Below are 21,660 nucleotides of genomic sequence, written 5' to 3'. Positions count from 1 at the left end.
CCTGGTCTGATGAAACCAAGATTGAGCTGTCTGGCCTCAATTCTAAGCATCATGTCTGGAAGAAACCAGGCACTCCATCACTTGCCCAATACCATCTCAACGGCGAAGCAGGTGATGGCAGCATCATGCTGTGGGGGTGTTTTTCAGTCGCAGGGACTGGGACACTGGTCAGGGTTGAGGAAAAGCTGAACAGAGCAAAGCACAGAGATATCCTTAATGAAAACCTGGTCCAGAGCACTCAGAATGGGCCGAAGGTTCACCTTCCAACAGGACAATGACCCTAAGCACACAGCCAAGACAATGCAGGAGTGGCTTAGGGACAACTGTGAATGTCCTTGAGTGGCCCAGACAGAGCCCTGACTCGAACCCAATCGAACATCTGGAGACATGAAAATGGTTGTCTACCGATGGTCCCCATGCAACCTGACAGAGCTTCAGAGTATCTGCAGAGAAGAATGGCAGAAAATCCCCAAATCCTGGTGTGCAAAACTTGTCGGGTCATACCCAAGAAGACTCGAGGCTGTAATCGCTGCCAAAGGGGCTTCAAGTGTGTCATCAATTTTATTTGTATAGCCCAATGTCACAAATTACAAATTTGCCTCAAGGGGCTTTACATCAACACAACATCCTGTCCTTTTACCCTCGTATCGAATAAGGAACAACTCCCTAAAAAAAAAAAAACCTTTAACAGGGAGAAAAAATAGGAAGAAACCTCAGGAAGAGCAACAAAGGAGGGATCGCTCTCCCAAAACGGACAACGTGCAATGGGTGTGTTTACCGAGTAAAGGGTCTGAATACTCATGTCAATATATTTCAGTTTTTACTTTTTAATGAATTTACAAAAATGTCTAAAATCCTGTTTTCACTTTGTCATTGTGGACTACTGAGTGTAGACTAAGGGGGAAAAATGATTTTATCTATTAGAATAAGGCTGTAATGTAACAAAATGTGAAAAGTGAAGGGGTCTGAATACTTTCTGAATGCACTATGCGTGTATTTTTACACACACACCCACACACACACACACAGCAACACACCCCATCGAGGCTAGCTACGAAACAATCTTTGGTGCCATTCTCGGTGTAGTTGGTCAGGACAAGCACACATGGAGGAAGGGGAGAAACTTTTCAAAAGGGATCAAGGACAATAAGACATGGATATTGCCAGAAGGGACCCAAGAAGAACAGGATCATTCACAGAGGTATTGAGCAGAGGGAAGATATTTCTAAGAGAGGAGTGGTGTCTTGTGACACACAAACATTCACAACTACCAGAAATGCACTGACACTTGAGTTGAGGTTGAAAGCCAAGCAACGACTTGCACTTTTGCATTGAGCGTTTACCGTCCTGCATAGTTTTTTTTTCAAACTTTTTGATACAAACTAAGGCGTTGTGTTATATTGAGTTTGGAGTCGGTTGAGTCAATAGGCAAAGAAAGTAAATAATCTTAATTTACCCCACCCCCCCCCCAAAAAAAATAATTCAAGTAGGCTACAATCTCACATTTCTCCCCTCTCTCACAACTTGTTCCTCTCGCCAGAAGAGGAGTCCATAACTTTTCATTTCAAGTCTTTCCCAGAAAAGGTCCAGTGTGATATACAGCACCATAGACACTGAGCAAGAGAGGGGAACACACACACATACGCGCACTCACACGAGAACACATTTTCTTGCTCATTCACACAGACTAAGAACCTGGAGAGAAAATACAGTATATTGTATGTATGTACATACACACACATTCAATTCAACCTCGCCTCAACTCTTTCATCTTACTCATTTTTTTTGTCCCTGTGTAAAATACAAATAATTTATCAATATAAGCTACTACTTAACAGTCATTTGTGGGAGCAGAGGTGACCAACAATAAAATTCTACGGACACGGCGATTCCCACATTCAAGACAAAAGACAGAAAAATAAAAGGTTCATTGCTTTAACTGTTTTTTTTTGTACTGCAAGAACAAAGACTCCCATTATTCCACACAAGCTTAAATACGAATTATATTATGTAGCGTAAGACTACTCTCCTGTACTGCTGCGTAACTCACGCTCTTATTCCACAGTGATCAAGGTCAGTCATATGTAAACATGTCGACAAAAAAAAAGAAAGCAAAATAAAAATAAATTTCATCATTCACTCAGACGTCTTGTTCTTATACCCGGTAATTATAAAATACACTTATTGATTCATTGTTATGACCATCGTAGTGACAACAAATCGACTCTTTTAGGTCCATATAAACGCACACCCCACATGTTACATTACTGAATCAGTCTGTCAAAGTGAGGACCTCCACGGGCAGATGTCTCAGGAGACGCAGTGATGTCACCCAGTCAGCATCTGCATCCTCCTCCGTCAATGGTCAGTGGGACTGTCTCTTCACATCTCCACCCTGGCTTTGGTTGGCATCTGATTGAGGAGGAAGCAGATATGAAACCGCTTCGGGAGGGTGAAAAGACAGGATCCACTCACAGGAGTCTGTTGTATGTTGGCAAGAACTAGAAAGCAAGTCTTTTAACCCTCCCAAATGTTTAAAAAAATAATCTAATCATTATAACACATGAATCCCATCCAGGGGAGATGTACTTAACACATCGCACGGCCAACGTTTCACTGCATGCTTCTATTGTGCGTCAGACACCAGAGAGGAGAAACAACACGCATGCCAACCAGTGAATATACTGAGGAAAGCAGATTGTTTGTGAACAGAGACAGTTACATGAGCCGGGTGGAGGACGACAGGTCGACTTGACAGACAGAGCGAGACAGAGAGAGAAGATGAACAATGCAGATTACCTGAGAAAGCAAGCTGCAAGTGAGGAGGTAGGGCAGCCTGCGACCCTGACTGGAGACTCTTATATAGATCTGAGGAGAGATGGAGGGAGGGATGAATGAAGAGATGAAGTGGTGGGAGGGGGGATAGCAAAACAAATCAAGAAGGGATTAGGGAAAAGGGAGGAGGCAGACAACAAAGGAGATGAAGGGATCACAGTGGAGGGGCAGCGAGGAGGCAAAGGAGTAACAAAAGGAGAGGGAAACAAAGGTACAAAATATGGAGAGAACAAAGGAGGGAGAGATGGATATTGGAAGAAGGGAGACAGTAGGGGAAAGGGTCGCAGTGAGATATCTGGCACACAGCGAACAGTGGATGCACTTTTTTATATTTCAGCTGGTATGAGTAACGCAGACACGTAACGGTAAAGGAGTGGATGCACAAAGACAAGCAAGAGACACATACATATTTGTATATCCTGTTGATATCATAGCCACAGAAAAACTACCAGCTGGCATATCACATGTTATCAGTTTCTATCTAAATTTTAGGCTGTTCTCTGATGCAGCACGTGATTACCGTCATTGGCTGCTTTATCCTGATTCATTGTTTGCAGGAGCATGACAACAATGCCTGTTGACAGAAGTGAAACTATGAGGTAGGGGGATAAAAATGTACTACTACTTTCAGCCGCTCCCATTAGGGGTCGCCACAGCGGATCATCTGTTTCCATTTCTTTCTGTCCTCTGCATCTTCCTCTGTCACACCAGCCACCCACATGTCCTGTCTCAACACATCCATAAACCTCCTCTTTGGCTTTCCTCTTTTCCTCTTACCTGGCAGCTCCATATTCAGCAACCTTCTACCAATATACCCAGCATCTCTCCTCCACACATGTCCAAGCCACCTCAATCTTGCCATCTTCTAGAACTTCAATCTCAATCTTCTCATAATAATTATTATTATAATATTCAAATTTAAAAAAAATTCAAAATGACTTTATTGGCATGACATAAGATTGTACATATTGCCTATAAGATGATGATGATAATAATAATAATCTCAATCTTCTAGAGGGGTAAAAATGTAATGATGATAAAAAAAAAAAGTTGGTTCATCCGGATGTTAAAAGTGAAAAAGCTTGAAAGGAACTTTATCGAACAGAACAAAACCATAATTACTATTTTACTGTTATGGCTGCAGATAATGTTTGAGAAACTACATGTCTATTGGCACTATTTCAGCATTTTCCACAAAAGTAATTATAATGGTTTCATATCTGTTTGATTCAATATTACTGAAATTAGCTGAAATCCCCAACCCTACCAGAACTTCTCAAGTTTCATATCACCCAATAAACCAACATGAAGTGCATTAAGTGGATACACATTAATTTGTTGAGTTAATTTAATGGAACGTATTAAAATTTTAAACCTCATAAAAATTTCAACAAAATAGATATTCTTCTTGCAATTCAATAATATTCTCTCATTAGGTATTAAAATGATGACTTTAGGAAGACTTAAAGTGACAGAGACTTTGACATGTAGCTTACTTAGCATAGAGAACAGAGGCTGGAGGAATAGAGTGAGTCCTGTAGCCTTGACTCTGTCCTTCTATAAACTCTGAGTCAGTGAACTTTCAATTCTTTCTCTGGGTAGCCATGTTCTTTATGACATTTTTTTGTCCCCTTGCAATGTGAAATTGACAAAAGCTGATTTTGTAGACTATTTTGCTATGGCAATAAACTATACACTCAATTCCTAGAATTGTTTTGCGTTGAGGAGACAAAAAGGTTTTTGCAGCACAACTTAATACACTTCTGAAGAACCTCTTTTAGAAAGGCATTTTTTTCTCCCTCACACCCACATTTGGTTATGTAACAATGCTGCTTTCTTTCATGCTGAATATGATTGCCCTATACCCTTCTTCCAAATTATATATAACTTCATTAAATGAAACCCTCAACAGTAGGCAAAGTGCTCAACAAACAAGGAGCAAAATAATCCAGTGATTCAAGTAATTTTGAATTAGTCAGTACAAGCCTGTTTCATGCTATATACAATCATCAGCTGTCAATAGGGCTAAACAGCAAAGAACATAGTATATATATCCATCCATCCATCCATACAGGTCGCCAGGCCATCACAGGGGCCACACACACACACACACATACCTAGGGACAATTTAGTATGGCCAATTCACCTGACTTGCATGTCTTTGGACTGTGGGAAGAAACCGGAGCCCCTGGAGGAAACACAGGCTGAACATGCAAACTCCACACAGAGGACAACCCGGGATGACCTCCAGGGTTGGACAACCCCGGGGTTCAAACCCAGGACTTTCTTGCTGTGAGGCGACCGCGCTAACCACTGCGCCACCGTGGTTGTCCATATAGTATCTCTCTCTCTCTCTCTCTCTCTCTCTCTCTCTCTCTCTCTCTCTCTCTCTCTCTCTCTCTCTCTCTCTCTCTCTCTCTCTCTCTCTCTCTCTCTCTCTCTCTCTCTCTCTCTCTCTCTCTCTCTCTCTCTCTCTCTCTCTCTCTCTCTCTCTCTCTCTCTCTCTCTCTCTCTCTCTCTCTCTCTCTCTATATAGATATATACTAGAAGAACCCCGCTACAATGTAGCGGTTTGGTTATCCACCTGTCTAAATCTCCCTCCTCTTCATCCTGCCAGCTAACTGCCTTCCCCCTGCCCCTAAACCCCCCCCCCCCACTCCAACTCCCTCCCCCCAAATGCTCAGAATCATCTGAAATGCCGAGAAAAGTGGTTTTTAGCCATTTTTAGAAAATGCATATTTTACATAATTATGCATAATTATTATAATTATATTTCAATTTTCTGCTATTTTTCTGGTCCTCTCTGGAACAATACATACCACCTCCAAAAATGCATGTATTTTGCATAATGCCAAAACATTTCTAAGTCCCAGAAATTTTTTTTTATATACAGTGCATCCGAAAAGTATTCACACCCGTTCACTTTCCCCACATTTTGTTATGTTACAGCCTTATTCCAAAATGGATTAAATTCCTTTTTTTCTCATTAATCTACATACAATACCCCATAATGACAAAGCGAAAAAGGTTTTGTAGAAATTTTTGCAAATTTATTAAAAATAAAAAACTGAAATATTGCATGTACATAAGTATTCACACCCTTTACTCAGTACTTGGTTGAGGCACCCTTGGCAGTGATTACAGCCTCAAGTCTTGGGTATGAAGCTACAAGCTTGGCCCACCTATATTTGGGGTATTTCTCCCATTCTTCTCTGCAGATCCTCTCGAGCTCTGTAAGGTTAGATGGGGAGCGTCGCTGCACAGCTATTATCAGGTCTTTCCAGAGATGTTCAATGGGGTTCAAGTCTGGGCTCTGGCTGGGCCACTCAAGGACATTGACAGACTTGTCCTGAAGCCACTCCCCTTTGTTGTCTTGGCTGTGTGCTTAGGGTCGTTGTCGTGTTCAAAGGTAAACCTTCGCCCCAGTCTGAGGTCCTGAGCGCTCTGGAGCAATTTTTCATCAAGGATCTCTCTGTACTTTGCTCCATTCATCTTTCCCTCGATCCTGACTAGTCTCCCAGTTCCTGCCGCTGAAAAAAATCCCCACAGCACGATGCTGCCACCACCATGCTTCACTGTAGGGATGGTATTAGCAAGGTGATGAGAGGTGCCTGGTTTCCTCCAGACGTGACGTTTGGCATTCAGGCCAAAGAGCTCAATCTTGGTTTCATCAGACCAGAGAATCTTGTTTCTCATGGTCTGAGAGTCTTTTAGGTGCTTTCTGGCAAACTCCAAGCAGGCTGTCATGTGCCTTTCACTGAGCAGAGGCTTCCGTCTGGCCACTCTACCATAAAGGCCTGATTCGTGGAGTGCCGCAGAGATGGTTGTCCTTCTGGAAGGTTCTCCCATCTCCACAGAGGAACGCTGGTTCTTGGTCACCTCCCTGACCAAGGCCCTTCTCCCCCGATTGCTCAGTTTGGCAGGGCAGCCAGCTCTAGGAAGAGTCCTGGTGGATCCAAACTTCTTCCATTTACGAATAATGGAGACCACTGTGCTCTTCGGGACCTTCAAAGCTGTAGGAATTTTTTTGTACCCTTCCCCAGATTTGTGCCTCGATACAATCCTGTCTCGGAGGTCCACAGACAATTCCTTTGACTTCATGGCTTGGTTTCTGCTCTGACATGCACTGTCAACAGTGGGACCTTATATAGACAGATGTGTGCCTTTCCAAATCAAGTCCAATCAATTGAATTTACTACAGGTGGACTCCAATCAAGATGTAGAAACATTTCAAGGATGATCAGTGGAAAACGGGATGAACCTGGGCTCAATGTTGAATGTCATAGCAAAGGGTGTGAGTACTTATGTACATGCAATATTTCAGTTTTTTATTTTTAATACATTTGCAAAAATTTCTACAAAACCTTTTTCGCTTTGTCATTATGGGGTATTGTGTGTAGATTGATGAGAAAAAAAGGAATTAAATCCATTGTGCAATAACGCTGTAATGTAACAAAATGTGGGGAAAGTGAAAGGGTGTGAAGACTTTCCGGATGCACTGTAGGTGAAAAAATCAAAGATGCTCAGAATCATCTGAAATGCTGAGAAAAGTGGTTTTTAACCATTTTTAGAAAAATGCATATTTTGCATATTTATGCATAATTTTAATTTTCTGGGATTTTTCCCTTACTCTCTGAGACAATACCTACCACCTCCAAAAAGATTTAGGATCATAAGTGCTTTAGTTTTCAGTCCCGCTATCTACACTAACACACACACACACTAACACCACACACACACACATTACGAAAATATGAGTGATATATACTATATATACTATATACTTATAATCTAGTGAGTCAAGTAAATTCTTTATGAGACAGTACAAGCCTATTTCATGCCATAAGCAATCATCAGCTGTCAATATCTGTCAATCATCAGCTGTCAGTGTTTAGTGACAGCTGGTGATTGATTATGGCATGAAATAGGAGGTTTGTATAGTCTCATAAAGAATTTACTTGACTCACTGGATTATCCATCCATCCATCCATTAGCTGAACCGCCTATCCTATTCTCAGGGTTGCTGGAACCTATTCCAGCAGTCACTGGGCGGCAGGCAGGGAGACACACTGGACAGGCCACCAAGCCATAACAGAGCCAAGACACACACACACACACACACACACACATTCATACCTAGGGACAATTTAGTATGGCCAGTTCACCTGACTTACATGTCTTTGGACTGTGGGGGGAAACCGGATCCCCTGGAGAAAACCCACGCAGACACAGGGAGAACATGCAAACTCAACACAGAGGATGACCCGAGATGACCCACCAAGGTTGGACTACCCGGGGCTCAAACCCAAGACCTTCTTGCTGTGAGGCGACCGCGCTAACCACTGCGCCACCGTGCCGACATATATATAAATATATATATATACACTCACCGGCCACTTTATTAGGCACACCTGTCCAACTGCTCGTTAACGCAAATTTCTAATCAGCCAATCACATGGCAGCAACTCAATGCATTTAGGCATGTAGACATGGTCAAGACGATCTGCTGCAGTTCAAACCGAGCATCAGAATGGGGAAGAAAGGTGATTTAAGTGACTTTGAACGTGGCATGGTTGTTGGTGCCAGACGGGCTGGTCTGAGTATTTCAGAAACTGCTGATCTACTGGGATTTTCACGCACAACCATCTCTAGGGTTTACAGAGAATGGTCCGAAAAAGAGAAAATATCCAGTGAGCGGCAGTTCTGTGGGCGAAAATGCCTTGTTGATGCCAGAGGTCGGAGGAGAATGGCCAGACTGGTTCGAGCTGATAGAAAGGCAACAGTAACTCAAATAACCACTCATTACAACCGAGGTATGCAGAAGAGCATCTCTGAACGCACAACACGTCGAACCTTGAGGCAGATGGGCTACAGCAGCAGAAGACCACACCGGGTGCCACTCCTGTCAGCTAAGAACAGGAAACCGAGGCTACAATTCGCACAGGCTCACCAAAATTGGACAATAGAAGATTGGAAAAACGTTGCCTGATCTGATGAGTCTCGATTTCTGCTGCGACATTCGGATGGTAGGGTCAGACTTTGGCATCAACAACATGAAAGCATGGATCCATCCTGCCTTGTATCAATGGTTCAGGCTGGTGGTGGTGGTGTAATGGTGTGGGGGATATTTTCTTGGCACACTTTGGGCCCCTTAGTACCAATTGAGCATCGTGTCAACGCCACAGCCTACCTGAGTATTGTTGCTGACCATGTCCATCCCTTTATGACCACAGTGTTCCCATCTTCTGATGGCTACTTCCAGCAGGATAACGCGCCATGTCATAAAGCTCGAATCATCTCAGACTGGTTTCTTGAACATGACAATGAGTTCACTGTACTCAAATGGCCTCCACAGTCACCAGATCTCAATCCAATAGAGCACCTTTGGGATGTGGTGGACCGGGAGATTCGCATCATGGATGTGCAGCCGACAAATCTGCAGCATTGCGTGATGCTATCATGTCAATATGGACCAAACTCTCTGAGGAATGTTTCCAGTACCTTGTTGAATCTATGCCACGAAGGATTAAGGCAGTTCTGAAGGCAAAAGGGGGTCCAACCCGGTACTAGCAAGGTGTACCTAATAAAGTGGCCAGTGAGTGTATATATATCAACAAAACTACTACAAAAAATATTTTAAAAAATTTGTCCATATAGTATATCTATATATTGATATATATATATCCCTATACATACATACAAACATATATAACACACACACACACACACACACACACACACACACACACACACACACACACAGAGAGAGAGAGAGAGAGAGAGAGAGAGAGAGAGAGAGAGAGAGAGCGTTTTTTTCCCAAAACCGTCATGGTGTTATAAGTGCTCAACTAATGAGGAGTGTAATATAAATACAGATACAGGAAAAAAAAGTTTTAATACATTGCAGTACAGACCCGTTTCGTGCGACGTGACTGCAATTTTTTTTCTTCCTAATCACATTAGCAGCTGATGAGTGCTCTTCACACGGAACAGGCCTGTACTGCAATGTATTAAAACTTTTTTTTCCTGTATCTGTGTTTATATATATATAAACTAGTGAGTCAAGTAAATTCTTTATGAGACAGTACAAGCCTCCTGTTTCATGCCATAAGCAATCATCAGCTGTCATTAAACATTGACAGCTGATGATTGCTTATGGCATGAAACAGGCTTCTACTGTCTCAAAGAATTTACTTGACTCACTGGACTATTTTGCTGCTTATTTGTTGAGCACTTTCCCTACCATTGAGTGTTTCTTTTTACAAAGTTATAGCATTTTCTATCCTCTCATTGGTTGCTGTCCACCGAAATTAGGGACGTGACGTGGGGCAACGTAATATTTATTGACCGTGTGTTTTTCTTTGTTGTTTAATCACATTGGCAGCTGATTTCCGTCACGCACGAGACAAGCTTGTACTGAAATGCATTAAAAAAAAAATTCATACATCTATCTATATACATCTATATATATCTATATATATATATATATACACTACCGTTCAAAAGTTTGGGATCACATTGAAATGTCCATATTTTTGAAGGAAAAGCACTGTACTTTTCAATGAAGATAACTTTAAACTAGTCTTAACTTTAAAGAAATACACTCTATACATTGCTAATGTGGTAAATGACTATTCTAGCTGCAAATGTCTGGTTTTTGGTGCAATATCTACATAGGTGTATAGAGGCCCATTTCAAGCAACTATCACTCCAGTGTTCTAATGGTACAATGTGTTTGCTCATTGGCTCAGAAGGCTAATTGATGATTAGAAAACCCTTGTGCAATCATGTTCACACATCTGAAAACAGTTTAGCTCGTTACAGAAGCTACAAAACTGACCTTCCTTTGAGCAGATTGAGTTTCTGGAGCATCACATTTGTGGGGTCAATTAAACGCTCAAAATGGCCAGAAAAAGAGAACTTTCATCTGAAACTCGACAGTCTATTCTTGTTCTTAGAAATGAAGGCTATTCCATGCGAGAAATTGCTAAGAAATTGAAGATTTCCTACACCAGTGTGTACTACTCCCTTCAGAGGACAGCACAAACAGGCTCTAACCAGAGTAGAAAAAGAGGTGGGAGGCCGCGTTGCACAACTGAGCAAGAAGATAAGTACATTAGAGTCTCTAGTTTGAGAAACAGACGCCTCACAGGTCCCCAACTGGCATCTTCATTAAATAGTACCCGCAAAACACCAGTGTCAACATCTACAGTGAAGAGGCGGCTGCGGGATTCTGGGCTTCAGGGCAGAGTGGCAAAGAAAAAGCCATATCTGAGACTGACCAATAAAAGAAAAAGATTAAGATGGGCAAAAGAACACAGACATTGGACAGAGGAAGACTGGAAAAAAGTGTTGTGGACGGATGAATCCAAGTTTGAGGTGTTTGGATCACAAAGAAGAACGTTTGTGAGACGCAGAACAAATGAAAAGATGCTGGAAGAATGCCTGACGCCATCTGTTAAGCATGGTGGAGGTAATGTGATGGTCTGGGGTTGCTTTGGTGCTGGTAAGGTGGGAGATTTGTACAGGGTAAAAGGGATTCTGAATAAGGAAGGCTATCACTCCATTTTGCAACGCCATGCCATACCCAGTGGACAGCGCTTGATTGGAGCCAATTTCATCCTACAACAGGACAATGACCCTAAACACACCTCCAAATTGTGCAAGAACTATTTAGAGCAGAAGCAGGCAGCTGGTATTCTATCGGTAATGGAGTGGCCAGCGCAGTCACCAGATCTGAACCCCATTGAGCTGTTGTGGGAGCAGCTTGACCGTATGGTACGCAAGAAGTGCCCATCCAACCAATCCAACTTGTGGGAGCTGCTTCTGGAAGCGTGGGGTGCAATTTCTCCAGATTACCTCAACAAATTAACAGCTAGAATGCCAAAGGTCTGCAATGCTGTAATTGCTGCAAATGGAGGATTCTTTGACGAAAGCAAAGTTTGATGTAAAAAAAATCTTATTTCAAATACAAATCATTATTTCTAACCTTGTCAATGTCTTGACTCTATTTTCTATTCATTTCACAACATATGGTGGTGAATAAGTGTGACTTTTCATGGAAAACACAAAATTGTTTGGGTGATCCCAAACTTTTGAACGGTAGTGTATATATATATATATATATCCATCCATCCATTATCCAAATCACTTATCCCAAGTGGGGTCGTGGGGATGCTGGAGCCTATACCAGCAGTAATTGGGTGGCAGACGGGGAGACACCCTGGACAGGCTGCCAGTCCATCACAGAGCCGACACATTCACTCCTAGGGACAATTTAGTATGGCCGATTCACCTGACCTACATGTCTTTGGACTGTGGGAGGAAACCGGAGCACCCGGGGGAAACCCATGCGGACAGTTAGAACATGCAACTACAGAGGACGACCCAGGAAGACCCCCAATGTTGGACAACCCCAGCGTTCAAACCCACGACCTTCTTGCTATATATATATATATATATATATATATATATATATATATATATATATATATATATATATATATATAGGGTTTTTTTTTCTTTTCGGAAACCGGCAACGGTGTTGATAAAAGTGCTCAACAAATGAGGAGCAGAATATCAATATCTTGATATATATACACACACACACACACACACACACACACACACACACACACAGTTCTCTGTATGGGCCCATGGGTAAATGAAATTGACATCCTCTCTCACCAGCCCTGGCTGACTTTTGTCTACTCTGGTAACATCACTGATTACCCGATACAAGGAAACTAGTCTCCATATAGTTGTAATTTTGAGATGTTAACATATCTAGAACAAAGACCATAGAACAGAGTGAAATTTCCAGCTCAACTTAGTAGCTAGAGAAAAGCACAATAATGTTGAACAATTCTTTACATTGACAAGAAGCCATTGTTTTGTGGAAAACTCAGTTATACTACTATTGTGCAAAGCACTTAAGTGCACAATCTTTTACCCTTGCGTTTTTTTGACAAAAATTACTAAAATGTGTAAAAATGCAGTTGGTTTAAGCAATAGATGGAGTCATCAGAATACTTTCAAGACAATCTACTGCTTTGTCTATAGAAAACTGCACATACTTCCACTTTGGTCAATAATACACTATTGTTTACCCCAAAAATGTCTCTGGGACAGAACAAGAGGCCTACGTGTTCAATTCTTAATAGCAGGGTGCCGGTCTTCAAATGTGACAGTAAGACTGACTTTGGGTTATCTCCTGTTCTCTGTCCTCTTACCTATTAAGTCGTTCTGTGCTAGGGTGTATCCTGAGTTGGCACCAGGGGCTGTGCCCATGCCGCCGGCCCCTGCCGCCCCAGGGGGGCTGAAGTTAAGCAGCGGGGGGAACTGGAAGGGCAGCGAGACAGGGACTAGTCCTCCCAACATACCAAAGCCTAGAGGCAGGGCAGCAGGGTTGGCCAGGAGCGGACTGCCTGCTGAAGATACCTACAGGGGGGCGAAAAAAAGTGGGGAGAAATGGAAGGGGTGGGGAGGTACAGGAGAGGAAAGAAGATGAGGAGGGTGGGGTGGGGGGACAGAAACATAGTTAATAATTTCTAATCCCTCCCAATTTGTTTAGAATTGGTATATGAAACAGTCAGCCAAAGTACTCTGTATTTTTATTATTATTAAGCACCTAGGGTTCAGATGTCCTACCTGCTAGTGAGAAACTCACCTGCGCAAGCTGTGGAGAGGCAGAAGGTGTTGACAGAGTTCCGGAAGTCGCCCGACTGTTTCCTGCCTTGGAACCCTGACTAGCCCCACCCACAGACCTCTGCCTCTGACCATGATTGGCCGGGACTGAAGAGGGGGAGGAGCTTTTGTCTGTAGTAATCGTGCCTGACATCACACTTCCCATGTTGTTGTTTTTGTTATTGGGGTTGGTGCTGTTGTTAATGGTGCTGCTGCTAACAGGCTGAGCTTTCTGTCCCCCCACCACGAAGCTACAACCGCCCTGGCTCTGCTTCACCTGACCACCAGCAGGTAGGCTGAAGTGGGGCCGGAAGCCAGGAGTTTTGGAGGAGAACTGATGCTGCTGGCCAGGCATTATCTGGGGGTGGGTGAGAGAGTGTGATGGTGAAGAGGAGGGGGAGGAAGAGGAGGAGGAGGAGGGAGGTGGGGTAGGGGCAGGGGGCCGCGGGGTGAGCTTGATGATGGGAGAGGAGTTGCTGCTGTGGGAGGACTTGGTAAGTGTGGCCTGCATGGGTGTGATGAAATTGGGCTGGTGGTGGTGGGTGTGATGTTGGGAGGTTTGAGACTTGCTCTGGGAAGAGGCGGCGGTATGGGAAGGGGAGGAGGCCACAAGCGACGGCGGGCAAAAGGACTTGGGGTAAGAGGGGTGGGAATTGGACCTGGACTGGGAGGATGGGGAAGAGGCTGGGGGGAGGGTGCCCCCGGCCCCCCCGTTGCTGCTGGCTTGGCTTGCAACTTTGGTGCTGCTCTTGGCCAGTCCTTTAGCGGCTCCCATGGTGCCAAGCACTCCCCCCGGTCTGTTGAAGCCCTTGTGGTGTGGGAGCAACAGAGGGGAGGCCGTAGGGGGAGGACGCTGTTGGGGTAATGTGGAGGGCTGGGGGTGGAGCTTGTTGCTTCCTCCTACCCCCGAACCAGGCCTGTGAGTGGTGGATGGCATCGAAACATGTCTCTGACTCTGGTTTTGGCCTATGGCACCGGACCCTTTGATCAGGCTGTAGGTGGCGTCAGTAGCCCTGGAGGCCAACACCGAGCCTGCTGCCTGCAGACGAACCATGGAGGGAGTGGAGATTGATGTGGAAGGGGAGGGGGATGAGATGGAAATAGTAGAAGAGGAAGATGGCATTGTTGTTGCTTGGTAACCACCGGGCACAACAGTTGGGTTAGCAGACTCCATCTTGGACAGGGAATGTTGTGGTTTAGGAGCTGCTGAGGCAGAAAGGTGGGAGACAGAGGGGTAGTGAGGGGTGACAGAGGGAGGGGAAGAAGTGGGGATCTGGAGGGGTGGGGGAGACATAGGACTATCTGTAGAGCCCAGGCCCTTAGAGACGCTGCTGAGCAGGGCCAGGGCATGAGATATAGAGTCAAGAGAGGGAGCAGTCAGATCCTCGTCCAGAGAGTCTGAAAGACAGATGGGTTCTGAGGGAGAGGAGGAGGTAGGGCGGCGGTTAGCAGACAAGGAGGTGGGCACAGACAGAGCAGTAGCCACGGAAAGAGGGGGTTTCTGGATCCATTGGCCTTCCTGTAGAGCAGGAGACACAGGGTCATTGTGATTGTCAATGGTCAAAGCCGGGCATTAAGACAGTGTGTTGGGTTATACTGACAAAAATGTGTACTGGAAATCACAATACATCATGGATAGTTGATATAGTGTATTATTTCAATTTTCTCTCAATAAAATGAATGCCCAGCAACTAAATCACCCAAAGAGTAGATGATATTAAACACCATCATTGGTCTTTAAGACCATACTGAGGATGGACTATCTTGCCAAAGGCAAGGATGTTGCATAGAAAACGGGTGAAAAGCAGTATGGATAATTGCCGGTTTTAAGTGATTTGACTATTGTGAAGATATATTTTGTAAGTTAATACAGCAGATCAGTTTTGTGAACTGTGTCATGTCAATTGTGATCATTAAGAAAAAAAAAGTCTTCACATACCTTGGCTTTAGCCTTGGGCCCAGTCACCATTCTCCTCTTGACACTGAATGGAAAAATGCAGCGTTTTAGTATTTGCCTTTATGCTATCAAATCCAAGGACATTCTTCATTGACAAATAAGGATCATGAAACAGCTTTTTTTTTTGTCTTTGTTTATTTTTGGGGGGGGATTCCCCCCCCCTTTTTTTCTACCAATTGTACCTGGCCAATTACCCCACTCTTTTGAGCCATCCCGGTCGCTGCTCCACTCCCTCTGCCGATCCGGGGGAGGGCTGCAGACTACCACATGCCTCCTCCGATACATATGGAGTCACCAGCCGCTTCTTTTCACCTGACAGTGAGGAGTTTCGCCAGGGGGATGTAGCGCGTGGGAGGATCACACTATTACCCCAAGTTCCCTCTACCCCCAAATAGGCACCCTAACCAACCAGAGGAGGCGCTAGTGCAGCGACCAGGACACATACCCACATCCGGCTTCCCACCCTCAGACATGGACAATTGTGTCTCTAGGGACGCCCGACCAAGCCGGAAGTAACACGAGGATTTGAACTGTCGATCCCCGTGTTGGTAGGCAATGGAATAGACCGCCACAGTACCTGGATGCCCTTGTAACAGCTCTTTTGATAACCCCACTTGATTAAGGGAAGATAACACTTACAGGTTTCCAGTAAGGTGACTGTGTGCTGCACGACTCTCTTTTAACAGAATCCTGCCAAGACAGGAACCATACACAGAGGGATGGAGATGACTGAACCAAATATTTACGAGGCTGAACAAGATACTAGATGGCACAAACAAGTACGCTTGGGTTGTTTGAATTGACCACATAAATGCTCGTTTTCAGGTTCAAAAGGGTTATTCTTGCTACATGCATGGCTTAATCTTTTACTGTTCAGATTTGGTCTAGACAAGTGAGGGTTTTTAAAGTCATGCAAAGCTTGCAGGCATGACCTGAGACAAAACATGTGGTTGACTTGGGTAATGAGCCTGGCCTAACATGATGTAAACTTGATACAGATGTCACTGACTTTTATGCAAAAACATCCTTCAAGGAAAAATGTCTGTTTGGTCAAGAGAATTGTGAATGACAACTGGCTGCTGACAAAACAATATCAGAGTTCTACACTCTTTTGGTATTAGGGCTGGATATGGAGAACCAGTTCTGACTTAGAACAGGTTCCAACATTCCACAAACTATGTATATATCAGTTAAAAGAGTTTCAAAGCTTATCAAATCCTGGAAGCATAGCTGTAGTCACATTACAAAATCAAGAGAAATAGATTGAGCCTTAAAATGTCTATAAAACTGTTTTACTCAGCAGCCAGAACCTTCTGCCCTTACATTTTAATCACCGGTGAGGCTGTATATCAACACAGCATGTAGACTGTTTATGACATGGCTGACCAGTCAAGTGTGGCAAAGCTACAAAAAAAAAAAAAAAAACCCTGTGATACAACTAATCTGCAATTATTGCACTAAGACGGGAGGAAGCTACTCCAACATGGCAAAACATTTACTGCGGTATGGTTTAAACCTGTTTCAGGTCGTGCTAGAACCATCACAGCCTTGTACTCAGATATAACACAACACAGGCACCCAACTATTATATGGCAAGTTGTTTAAATTGATACCTATATTCTATACTTCTCTTAGCTTAAGTTCTCAGGGCAATATGACCCCTCAAGGTCATCCCTAGAGAGCTCTTAGTAGGGAAACTCTATTCACAGTAATGGGGTAGATGAGCAAGGAGAGTGAATGAACATCAATCACCAAGCAGTAAAAAGATATGGCATGAAGGAGTTACAAACAGAAACCCCCCCCAAAAAATATCCACCCTACATTGGCACAGCTGTGTTTGATTAGGGGTTGAATTGTGAGACTTCACAATTATGAATACATTATGTCACCTTCTACACTATTAGTATATGGTCATTATATAAGTGATATAAATTATTAATCTTTTATATTGTTAATGTTCAGATTAAATAAAATGCCGTCTACTGTCTCACCTCGTTGTATTGGTAATAGAGCAATTCAATGGCCAGGTAACTACTAAGAGGTTTGTGGTATACTTCAGTCAACGGATTACACACATTTATGCATCCTGCATATGATATGAACTGATTATGGATTGAGAAAATGGATCATGACAGCATGGAATGTCAAAGTCTTTCACACACAACTTAAAGATCTTGTGAAGACAATCCATTCCACTAACATTCGTTCCTACATCTGAACCCTGCGTACTAAATAACTGACCTTTAACGTAAGACCAAAGCTCAACACTGACTTTAGCGACGTATCCTTCTGCTCTAATTTTGGAAGGTCTCTATGTCACTTTTTCCTCACAGTGAGAAAATTCAATCTTCATAAAGATGTAAGTGAAGGAACGCATGCACGCAAACAAATACACACACCTGGCCTGCATCCAACCCTTGGGCCACAGTGGTTTGACTTCATTCTCCATGAAGGCTTTTAGGTAGTCCTCTACAGACAAAGAGCATGGGTTCTCCAACTCATAGCAACTCAGTTTCACCCGCACCAAACTGCACAGCAGGCTCCTACACACAAACACAAATTTACCACATATTTTTTAGACTTAAAACTGAAATCTTATGGCGATGTGGAATGTGGAATGGCTGAGAAGAAATCCAATACTTTGTTGGAAGTGAAGAAAATTGAGATAGGCAGAAACAACTTTCCCTAAAGATGATTTGAAGTTGTGTGTCAAAAATATGAAGGAAAAAATTGTATTGTTCATGACTGGGAGTGATTAAAAAAATTACTATCAACACTGTTTTTTCTCCATGATAACTCATCTGCTGCACTAAACTTGATACAGGTGTAGAGTGAGAGCCAGGGCCAATTAAGGAGAGAAGAACGAGACAGCCCATTCCAAAAACAAAAAAACAAAAAAAACTCAAGATCTGCATTCCAACTTGTAGGGCAACAAACTCCGATTGGCTTATTTTGCTGGGCAGCCCAGAATAATTACCTCAGCTTGTCATCCCAGACAAACTTCTTTCGTGGGCCTATCACCCTCTTTCCTGGCTTCTCCTCATCATCATCCTCCGAGCCATTCCTCTCACCCTCCTCTGATTGCTGTCTGCAGTACACACATACACGTGCACACACATGCACACACCCAATAAATACATACATTCATGTGCACACAAACACAGAAAAACAAAATGCATATTTAGAACAATTTGACCCATCCTCCTTGATAAATTCGACCTTTCTTAGAGCTTTTAAGACACTACAGCAGTCATGTTTCCATCAACATGTGTTGTGCAAATTCTCGACAGTTTGGAATATGACCAGGTCCAGCCAACATAAACTTACTCTTCAGTAACTCTTCAATAGTTAGTCGCAAAAGCTCTCTGTTTCTCTGCTTTGAGTTAGCATTTGCTAGCTATTGTTGCTTGGCAACTACAATTGACACTCCTGATGACAGTCTTTGCACCCTGCATACAGTAAGACATAGCAACAGTTGATAGATAAACACACTGGTTTGCTTTATCTTTTGTTCATATAAAAAAAGAGCTCAAAATTTGCAAAAATTATCTTATATCACATTCATCACATCATCATCACATCAAGTTTAACTGATGTTTACCACCATTTGGACGGCTGTCATCTAAAAGACAGACAAGTGGGGGGCTAGTGACCAAAATCCCCTCAATTTAGTATCTCTGAACCCCAATATCCCTATCCTTCTTTTAAATTAATACTGCAATTACCTACAATTTAACACACAACTTTCACACAGCTGTTCAGAGGCTAAGTATAGAAGACTGGTCTTACTGACCCGATTGCCTGTGTTACTGTGTGAAAACATGAAAGTGATGCAGTGCAGTTATTTTCCCCAAGTCTACATGTTAGTATTGACAAAGAAATACAGAGGTGATGAGAGGAAGAAGAGACAGGAGGGGAAGTGATGCATAAGCTTGTAGTGAGAGAAATAAGTTTGTCTTGCGAATGACAAAAGGCGGGGGGGTCTTCGTACTTGGTAGCCTTGGCCATGCAGTCCATGTTGTATCTTGCTATCTGCTCAGGCATCACGCTACACACTGCCAACTTCAGCTTCAACAGTGGTGTCCGCAAGCGGTCGTCCTGAGAAAGAGAGAGAACAAGAAAGTGAGAGAGAAAGAACAAGAGATAAAGAATGAGAGACAGAGGGTTAAAAAGAGGAAGAAAAGTAGGATGCAAAAGAAAAGTAAGAAGAGAAAGAAAAGTAGGATGCAAAAGAAAAGTAAGAAGAGAAAGAAATGTAGGATGAAAAGTAGGATGCAAAAGAAAAACCAAAAAATGGCGAGAGCAGAATGCAAATGACGGAGTGGAGAGAGGGTGAGGGATAGGCAAAAAGAAGAGGTGAATTGAAAGAGGACAATGAAGGAAAGCATGGGGAAGAACAGTGAGGGAGAAATAAATGGATGTGGTGTGAGTCAAGATAAACAAGACTAGGTTAAAACCTAGTATAGGGCTGGATCGCGACTACATATATTTAACGGCTGTTTTTGTGCAACTACGTTTAAAAAGTAGCAGTTTTGACATCGGTCCCATGAACAGCTGATGACGTAATAGAAAACCGTTTGCGCCGATTCATTTTGAAAGACCAACAGCCAATGGGGGAATTCCATCTCGGCTGTCCGACCAATGGTGAAACTCCACTCACTCAGGCACTCACTCACTCACGGACAACTGCGTGTGTAGGGCTGGCCCCACTGTGGCGGTCAGCCAAAAAAAGCAAAGACAGAGGGTGGTGTAGAGGGGGTTCTGTTAATGAATTCTGCCGAAAACGCCAATCTAACGTCCTAACAAAAGACATTTGGAAGTCTGTTTTTAGCAACATTGCTCAGTGAGCTAGTCCGCCCACACTGAGAGCTCATCACATTAACTGAAAGAGAGGTTAGCAGTCCTTTACAATACAATGGCTGAACAAGAGGATCCAGAGGGTCCTGTTGTTTACAATACAATTTACAATATAATGGGTGAACAAGAGGATCCAGAGGGTCAGTTTTAAGATTTGAAGCTTATAATTATTATTTATCATTATCATCATTATTATTATTAGCAAACAGCTCTGTGGCATAATGTGTGTGGGTGAAGCTGTCCTGAGTCAACTTATTTAACTCTGGACTGATTAAATTGTTCCTGCACTCACACGACGACACGCCATGGAGAGGGAGAGAGCAGCAGCTGTGGAGACGTTGCTTCTCTCTCCCATCTGAAGACTCTGCAGACATCTTGCTGTTTTCAACTAGCTGATTTTTATCTGGCGTTTATAGCACTTGTGTAATAAAGTGGCTGTTGTTTTTAACCCTTACCCTCCTCATCATCAATATTTCTGTGCCAGAGAACTCCAGGTAGAGCCTGTAGCATGCACTGTGGTTACAGAGTTCGGTCACAAGCTCAAGCTCAGAGCTGAGCTTGACTGATGTGGTTTGCCAAATGAACACCAAGTGGGCAACCATAATAACAGTCAAAGAAAATGGAGAATGTACTATGGGCTGAAACTAATGACTTTTTTAATCATTGGTAAATGTATTGACTATTGTCCCCAAGTAACCGATTAATCCTTTAGGCTATAAAATGTTAAAAATAATGAAAGATGCCTACGATAAGGTTCCAGTGATGTCTAACAACTGTCAATTTAGTCTGGTCAGTAGCTAAAAAACCCTAAAGTATTCATTCTATACTTAAACAAATCAGAGAAGTGCAAGCAAATCTTAGTGCAGTTGTACTCAGCGAATATTTGGTTTGTTTGGTTTACTTAATAAATATACAACCATTAATTATTTATTATCACTAAAGTTATCATCGTTATTTTCTGTCAACTGACTAACTGACTAATTGTTTCAGCAATCGATGTAATTGGAAAAGAAAAAGAAAAAGCCCATACAGTGTAACCTGTTCAGAAAACTCTATAAAGACATGAACCAAAAACATTATGGGAAAAAAAACAAAAACAAACCCACATCTAAGCCCGCAGCTCACTTCAGGCCACTGGGTGGTTTTCCTCCGCAGATGAGAATGACTCACCTGGATGTTTAAGCTGAGCTTCTTGAGGCGTTTGAGGAGGGCCTCCTTGTTGCATGGCACAAAGGCCTCCAAGTGGGAGTAGATGCCAGAACGCACCTCCGATGGCTGCTCTTGCACCTGCAGCTCAATGCTGGGTGGAGGAAGAGGAAAAAGTA

General features: G+C 43.1%; 1 protein-coding gene across 1 annotated transcript in view; it reads right to left on the bottom strand.

The window, feature by feature from the left end:
• Positions 1–1,443: 1,443 nt before the first annotated feature.
• Positions 1,444–21,660, bottom strand: part of LOC130113122 (ubinuclein-2-like) — a 33,521-nt gene continuing 13,304 nt past the window's right edge. The window contains exons 8-17 of the mRNA XM_056280644.1: positions 21,506–21,635; positions 19,470–19,576; positions 18,456–18,566; positions 17,878–18,021; positions 16,118–16,168; positions 15,461–15,503; positions 13,505–15,040; positions 13,068–13,275; positions 2,800–2,868; positions 1,444–2,412 (exon numbers count right to left, since the gene is read on the bottom strand). Of these exons, the coding sequence (XP_056136619.1) occupies positions 2,366–2,412; positions 2,800–2,868; positions 13,068–13,275; positions 13,505–15,040; positions 15,461–15,503; positions 16,118–16,168; positions 17,878–18,021; positions 18,456–18,566; positions 19,470–19,576; positions 21,506–21,635 (2,446 nt within the window). The 3' untranslated portion in view covers positions 1,444–2,365. The remainder of the gene's footprint in view (positions 2,413–2,799; positions 2,869–13,067; positions 13,276–13,504; positions 15,041–15,460; positions 15,504–16,117; positions 16,169–17,877; positions 18,022–18,455; positions 18,567–19,469; positions 19,577–21,505; positions 21,636–21,660) is intronic.

The sequence above is a fragment of the Lampris incognitus genome, chromosome 5 (genome assembly GCF_029633865.1).
Source record: "Lampris incognitus isolate fLamInc1 chromosome 5, fLamInc1.hap2, whole genome shotgun sequence".
Taxonomy (NCBI): domain Eukaryota; kingdom Metazoa; phylum Chordata; class Actinopteri; order Lampriformes; family Lampridae; genus Lampris; species Lampris incognitus.
Note: the sequence above shows the minus strand (reverse complement) of the source record. Positions and strands in the feature narration are given on the sequence as shown.